The sequence below is a fragment of the Condylura cristata genome, unplaced genomic scaffold (genome assembly GCF_000260355.1).
Source record: "Condylura cristata isolate star-nosed mole 26May11 unplaced genomic scaffold, ConCri1.0 scaffold00007, whole genome shotgun sequence".
NCBI lineage: Eukaryota > Metazoa > Chordata > Mammalia > Eulipotyphla > Talpidae > Condylura > Condylura cristata.
In genome coordinates, this window is record NW_004567108.1 from 61,483,750 (window position 1) to 61,491,662 (window position 7,913).

The 7,913-nt window shown below is 33.6% G+C and overlaps 1 protein-coding gene across 1 annotated transcript in view; it reads right to left on the reverse strand.

Annotated features, from left to right (window-relative positions):
• The window catches only part of PJA2 (praja ring finger 2, E3 ubiquitin protein ligase), a 68,519-nt gene that overhangs the window by 43,243 nt on the left and 17,363 nt on the right, over positions 1 to 7,913 (reverse strand). Inside the window, exons 2-4 of the mRNA XM_004678364.2 lie at positions 4,931 to 5,049; positions 3,250 to 3,450; positions 941 to 1,985 (exon numbers count right to left, since the gene is read on the reverse strand). Coding sequence (XP_004678421.1) covers positions 941 to 1,985; positions 3,250 to 3,450; positions 4,931 to 4,961 — 1,277 coding nt within the window. The 5' untranslated portion in view covers positions 4,962 to 5,049. The remainder of the gene's footprint in view (positions 1 to 940; positions 1,986 to 3,249; positions 3,451 to 4,930; positions 5,050 to 7,913) is intronic.

A 7,913-nucleotide genomic window follows, 5' to 3' on the forward strand; every position in this document is an offset into this window, starting at 1 on the left:
AAACAATTATTTCTACAAGATAATAAAATCTTGAAATTATACTATAATTGAGCATTATGAGGATTACAACTAGCCTTAAGAAGGTATGTGAATATCTGAATTGTGGGTTTATGATAACTCAGCAATTGGTAGGAAAAAAATGTATTTCTCCTTTCTTTCAGTTTTGGACAAAAATGAAACTAAGTTTGTAAGAGGAATATTTATAGTAATAGAAGTTTTATGTTGTCTTGAAAATTGTAAAAAAGTAGGAGCTAAGCACTATGTAGATAGTTCAATTCTTCACACCATTTACTAAGATTTGTGACCACAGGAAGCTATTTAACTCTTTTGTGTGCTAGTTTGTGCAGCCATAAATGGGGGAAATAATAATTTATATATAAATTTGTTGATAAATATTAAATGTTAAATTAAGATAATTAAAAGTAAACTCAGCCATAGAGAAAACAGCAAAAAGGAAAACAGGTAGTATTAATAAATATTAGAAAAGTTAACATAAGGTTACCTACAAGAATTTTCTGTGAGTTAACATGGATTTGTTCTTTGTTTTTTAAAAAGGCAGCTTTATTAGGGAAGGGGGAAAAAAAAAGAAAAGTGGCCTCACAGCCACAGGCAGGATAGGAGAACTGCCTCAACATAGAATGTTAAAAATATAACAGATGCTTACCTTATATTTCATTAATTAATAGTAACACTGTCCTTTTATAAATAATCATTATCTGAATGTGTGATTTCTATAAACTCTTCAAATACCTCAAAAGTTTCTGTGAAAAAAATAACCAGTAGTTTGCATGTATTATCAGCACTCAGTAAATAAGAATATTTGACAGGTTAAAACAACTAATTTCCTATGTCAGAGAACCCATCCGTCAAACCTTATGGCACTAGCAGTAAATTACTCTGCTTGCTAAACAATCTGACAAAACACTGCAGGAGCCCTTACCTATCTTCATCTTTGTCATAGAGTTGGTAATAATCTCCACACCCATTCCAAAAGGTGTTATCCACAACTTCTTGCCTTCCTGCTATGGCACCACCTTCTGATGGCATTTGGTTGGCTGTTTCCCTTGGTGTAACTCTTGAATAAGGTGGATCCAAGAACATACAGTCATGTTCTCCATCATAGTCATCACACTTTATTAGGAGGTCATCTGAGCCATTTTCCTCAACTTCCAAAGCCTCTCTCCACCGTTGAACACTTCTTTGTTTGGCTTCATGCCTATTAAAACCTGTTTCTTGGTCCACTTGACTTGAACTTATCACTTTTCTAACTTTTGGTCTCACTACCTGTTCAGGAGAACTTCCCTGGTTCTTGTCCCTATCTCTGGTATTTTGTTCACGGTTAATATGCCCTGAAGTACAGGTTGAATCTACAGTTGAATTTCCTTTCTGGTTCTCCTTGGTAGCATTTTGTTGTTTCTTTCTAACAATTTCATCTTCAGAAGAGGACCTCTGAAATTCCTGATTCTTCTGATGGACAAACTCAGTTTCACCAGTAGTACTTTTTACTAAAGGTGCTGAATCTAACTCTTGAAATTCACCTCTTACATTAGCATTAAAAGAAGGAACTGCCTGTGAAAGATCAGCATATGCCTCCGCCTCTCCATTTTCTAATCCAAACATTGTATTGCCCAGTGCTTCCTGATATCTATCACCTTCCACAATTTCTGCAGAAAGTTGAAGATGGTTAATATCCTCCACCTGTCTTCCAGCTGGATCATAAGAGTCAGTAGGAACCACTGCAATTCCATTTTGGATACTTGAAGCATGATAAGCTCCTGGCGTATATTCTCCCTCAAAGTGATTATGAAGATTCATACTGCTTCCTAAGGTCTCCCTGCCTCCCTCGCTATGAGGTACTGCAGCAAAGGGTGCACTGTTCTCAGTAGTCTGACTTAATGCTGTGTCACAAACAGGGATTTCTGTTTCATTTTTTTCAAACAAGGAGTCGTTGGGTAAAGAATGATCTTGATCCTCTGGACTGGAACCTTCACAGAAAAAAGAAAACATACTTGGAGGAATTCATTTAAATAATTTTTTTTTTACTAGTGACTATTTAAGTGGAAGTTATACCATTTATTTCTTAGGAGAGTAAAAGTGAATAAAAAGAGTAAAAAGTGAAAAGAAAAAAAAAGAGTAAAAGTGAAAAAAAGCAGGTACTTCTATGACCCTTAACTAAATTGGGAGGGCAGAGAGGCTACCCTATGAGCTCAGTTAAGCCATTGTATAACCAACCTCTCAGTATCTTCTCCCTCAGATGTTTCTTGCAAGTTTTTCACCTAAATCCTCAAACATTCTGCAAAAGACACTGAAAGGAGAGGCTAATAAGAGGTTACACAATGAGAAGCATACTTGAAGTTAGAGGGTAAGCAATCTGCCCTCCCTGTTGTTGAAACATGTACTTCAAGCTTAACTTCTTTCATTCCATACAGGTAAAGTAACTTCAAAAATACTTATGATAGAAATAAGAACAGGTTGCAGATCTAACGAAAGTGAGATTCTCTTATCTTTTGATTGATGTCAATTCAAGAGACTGTACCTGTCTCTAATTTTATATATATATATTTCTATTCTGAAAATGGCTTGTTGCTATAAATTTGTAATAAGTTAAATTTAAATGTTATTTCTCTGACAAAAAAAAAAAAAAAGGTCAACATTTTGATTACCCTTGCCAGTTTGTCAGCATTCTGCTACAAGAGTAAAATCTTATCTATTGTATAAATTAAATAACCTAGAATTATCGAGTTTGTTCAAGTTGAGAGAAGATAACATTCCAGCCCCAATGTGTAATTATAGTACACAGATAACTGCTAAATATTTCCTTAAGCCACTAAATAATTTTTAAAAATTAATTAATTAAAGCATAATCTGACATTTGTATTTTATAAAATTTCAGCTCAAATTAGCCAAGCTAAATTATTTAGAGATACAATTAAAGCAAAAATAATTTAATCATAATAGGCAGAGAAAAATAGACTCAGTTTACATTTAAAAGTCTTTTTTTTCACTGACAGATGAAAAGGAAGTGACAATGTAATCAATGCCACACCATTACTGGCCATGTTCTATTTTTTCTAAGTATGAAAGTATAAACTATTCACATTCAATTCAATGAATATTTCAAAACAATTTCTTGACAGAAAATGTAGAGCATTTATTCTCATACATACATAAAACCCACTAGCAACTCCAAATATCATGAGATTAGTTCCTACTTGGTCAATAGCTTTCCAGTAATTCTATGCAGCATACCTGAGGAATTTTCCTTTGGAACATCATCTAATTCCAACACTTCATAGTCATCACCAGCCCGACCCAAGCTTCTTTCATGCCTGGTCATACATGGTTTAAAACTGACATAAGCATGTCTTCTTCCATATCTTCTTCCTGTAATTGTCTGATAGCCCCCTGCTGGTTTGGGCCAGGCAGCCTTGCCAGATTCTTGATCCATAGCTAAAAACAATGAAAGGCAAGCAATGACTTTTACTCTAGTAACCAGCAAGGTGGGATAGAGGGGGAGTAGGATGTTTCAACAAACATGTTTCTATTTGCCAAATTATAAGTTACTGAATATCAAGTGCACCTCACTACTACTTAAAAATTAACACTATAGGGCCCTCCCTGGTGGAGCAGCGGGTTAAAGCACTGCACTAAGAAGCTTAAGCCATTTCCGCATGAGTTCTATCTCCCCAAGGAGATCCACATGGCTGGCAAGGCAGACCTCTGCTGACCCGCCCGCTGCTCCCCTCAGCAGTGTACTTCCCCAGTCTGCCTGTTCTGCTCCCCACTCTGTTCCTGGTGAATCCTCTCACCCTCCACATCTCTGGCCTGTACCCCAGTTCTGTATGAATAAATAAATCTTAAAAAAAAAAATTAACATGATATATTAAGTTATAAGAATCATATGGCCTATTTATTCCTTCCCAAAATCTCTTAAAAGTTTGATTTCTCAAAGATACTTCAGAAATAGCTTAGTAAGGATTGGAGAATGAACCCCTGAATAATTTAAATATAGCACTTTATACATCAATATAAATGCTTAATAACTAGCCCATAAAACCAATCTCCAATTACATAAAAAATATAATAATGTCTAAGGTAAGAAGACACTTCTTTCTAGGTTATACACTTTCATAAAGAGCAAAACAAATGACAAAAAATATATTACAAATATTAGGGTGAGATGAAATTTTTCAACCGAAAATAATGTCAGACAAACACATGCTACCCCATCTTCCAAACTACAAATAGTACAATAATGGCAAGAAATCCCATCAGTTACTTGAATATTAATTTTGATGACCAAGGGACATATTGTGGTAAACAGTAGCATCTTACTACTAAATGGGATTAATATTTTACATATACATTAAATTTGCTTAGTCAATTACTCTTTATATATGCTATATAGGAGCTAAACAAAAAATTGTCCTACAGAATATAGAATAGTCAATACAGGAAATAGTTAACATATTTTTGTTTTGAGTTAAATTAAGAAATAAAATTACTTTCAAGTCCTAAAAGAAAAACATTTGTAACATAATATCAAGTGTCACATTAGGTACTTAATTCTCAACCTTATGAAAAAACATATTTTATCTTCATGGTCAAAAAATCATGGTTAAAAGGAAGTACTTAAATAAATTGTTGTATAAAAATCCAATAGTATGACTCCAGTAACCCTAATAATTACTTCAACGGAATAGTGTCCAAAATGGAAAGCTCAATAGAAGCAAAGGGGCTGGGGGAAGAATATAGAAGAATTTCTATTTATACTTATTTTTATTATCAAAATCAGAAACTAAACTTTATAAATATTCAATGTATAAACTACAAATGGCCTTTGGTAAGACCATAATCACATGTGTGGTACTCACGGTATCTGGAGGGAAAAATACAAACCCTTCAATATAGTGATAGGCACCTAGCTTACCTGTTAGCTCTTTTTCAGTATACTGTGACATGTGTGGCAATTTTCACGTGTCCTGTTCAGTGAAATTAACAGATGTGATTTAGTTTTCACTGACACAACAGGGAAGCTACAGAAGATTCCTGCAAAAACCCAACAGATTAAACAAAATATTAGTATCACAACAGAAGATAAATGGCAAAGTAACACTTCTTTTAATAAAACTCTGTTAGCTCTGTAAAAACTCAGGAAAATGTCTTCAAAACAATTAAGACAGTTATTTGAGAACACGTTTTCATCTCCCCTTGAAAGCTCGTGCCCTAAGTAAATATTATTTGGATTGCCAATGACAGCACACATATCATTTATAATAAGCAAACAGTAAGAAATGCTGATTGGGGTATATAACCCATACCCATGGAAATCAACTACATTTTAGCTCCTCCAACAAGGAATAGTTTATTTAGCCTTGGCATTGTTAAAACAAATTAATCCTAGGAATACAAACTTCATTTTTAAATGTATAGTGTCTATTACAATTAATAACTAATAAATATAAATAATCACCTTGTAATCAGTTATAAAGTCAACTGATAGGTATTTTAATCCAAGTAAGAACCTATTCTAAATAAGAAAAACTACAATTTGCCATATGACAAATAGAAGTTTTCTTCTCTTTAGAAAGTAATCCATTTATTATTTCAAAAACTGCAACCTATACTTTTAAGTAAGAGCTCAGTTTATTTAAACATTATATTTACACATTTGAGCTATTGCTAATTGCTTTATCAACGAAAACTTATTAGAAAATGGTATTTTTGCAGATGAATTTAACCGTATGTTATCTGTATAGTTCTATAGGTATATCAGTTAAAATTTATTAGAAAATGATATTTTTGCAGATGAATTTAATCATATGTTATCTGTATAGTTCTGTAGGTATATCAACATGCATGAGTACAAACACATGTACCTTTAAAATTAGAAATTCAACAACAAGTTGCAACCCTCTAATATACCTGAATCAAATCAGGCTGTTAGTAATAGCTAAGAGGTAAAGGGCTATCAAAAAATAATCTTCCCTAACAGGCAAAAATATAGGTGCTAACTAATGTATTTTAACAATGAGAAAACTAATCTGAAATAATTTCAATCTTTTCAGATTCATAGTACATCTTAAAAAGGCTATCTTAAAAAGAATGGCCATGGATTTAAGCTCATGCATATTTTAGTCAAATCCTTTTCTTTGGAGTAAGGCCTTAATCTCTCTTGTTCAGGGCACTATTTCAAGACTGAGGCTACAAAGTACAGTATGGAGCATAGACACTAAACAAAGCTATTCCTAGAATAAAGTGAAATAAAGCAGAAAACAGAATTGTTGCAACTATGCAATTTAAGATTAGGTAAATTTCACTTTGAGCAAATATTTGTGAAGAAAGGAGTCATTGTAAATCTAGGGAAAGGACATTCCAGTGAAAATAAACAGGAGATCCTGAGGTAAGAAATCCCAAAGGTAATCAAGTAAGTAATAGCAAGAATTCTTAGATGGAATAAGCAAGAGAAAAAGGAATTGATGTGAGAAAATTAATGAGGGGCCTCCCTGGTGGTGCAACGGGTTAAAATACAGCATTGCAAGCTAGCCTCAGCTGCTTCAGTGTGAGTTCAATGCCTGGCCCAGGAGCTGACAAATGGCAAATCAGACCTCTCCTGTCTCGCCCAGTGCTTCCTTCAACAGTGTATTTCATCAATCTGTCTGTCATGCTCCCTACTCTGTCTCTGGTAAATCCTCTCACTGCCCCTGCACCTCTGGCCTATATCCCAGCTCTGTATGCATAAATAAATAAGTCTTAAAAAAAGAAAATTAATGAGAAAGTGGGTGTGGAGGGTGAGACAGAACATAGCACAAATAACTTTCTAAGGCAAGAAATTATATTCTAAGTAAGATAGAAAAACCACTGAAGAGTTCTGTGCAAAGAAGAGACATAATCTGACTTTTGTTTTAATAAGAGCATTCTGGCTGTGATGAATAGACTGAAGGAAAACAAGGTCAAAAGCAGTGAGACCAGGTACAAAGCTATCAAATACTGGCAAGAGATCAGAGATTTAGGGTAAAAAGAGTTGGTGAGAGTCTAGCTATATTGTGAAAATAGCACTGATGAAAATTTCAGAGCTACCAGTCTAAAGAAGTTGTTACCAGTGTCAAGAAGAATCAAAAGGTTTGAACTTGGACGAGACTACTAAGTTTTATACTTGGAGTAAGAAAGAAGTTCAGGATGAAGTCCTGAGACAATCGAACATTGAAAGTGAAAAACTGACAGAGATCAGTGAAAGAAAGCCCAAGCACAAATGTTTGTTTATACATGTACACAACTGCAAATTATTCTAGTATATCTAGTAGATGCATGAGAGCACATATATATAATCTATATATAGATTATATAAAATCTAGATATAATCTAGAGTGTAGATAATCTAAAATTATAACCTATATATAGATTATATATATATATATAATTCTTTCCCCTAGTAGAACTCTTTAGTGATCCTAAAATTATAAACATGGGACATACATAAACTTCTTCCTCTCTTCCCCCAGTTTTTAACTGAACTAAACTATTGTGAGCCAATTATGCAAAGTGGTGATAATTAATTTACATCTTTAGACAGTGAAAGCTTTTACAAAGGATGATTAAATATTTAGCACTTCTAAGAAGGATGGAAGAAGAGGAAATAAGTCTTTATTACTAGAAAAAAATATGGGGTTTGCAGCACAAAAGAATGCAAATGTTGACTGTTGGACTCTGGCTTTGGTTCCACAAACAGATTTTGCTGTCTCTTTGCTTTGGACTTGTTCCATGTTGTACAATTCCCTTGAATGCTTAAATGCAAGAATGCTTTCAATTTGCTATTTAAATGAGGTGATTCTTGGAAATTCAATTTTTATTTAAAAAAAGGAAAAGTAGGTATAGAATCTTCTTATAGATAACATGAATTTTCCATATGTTTA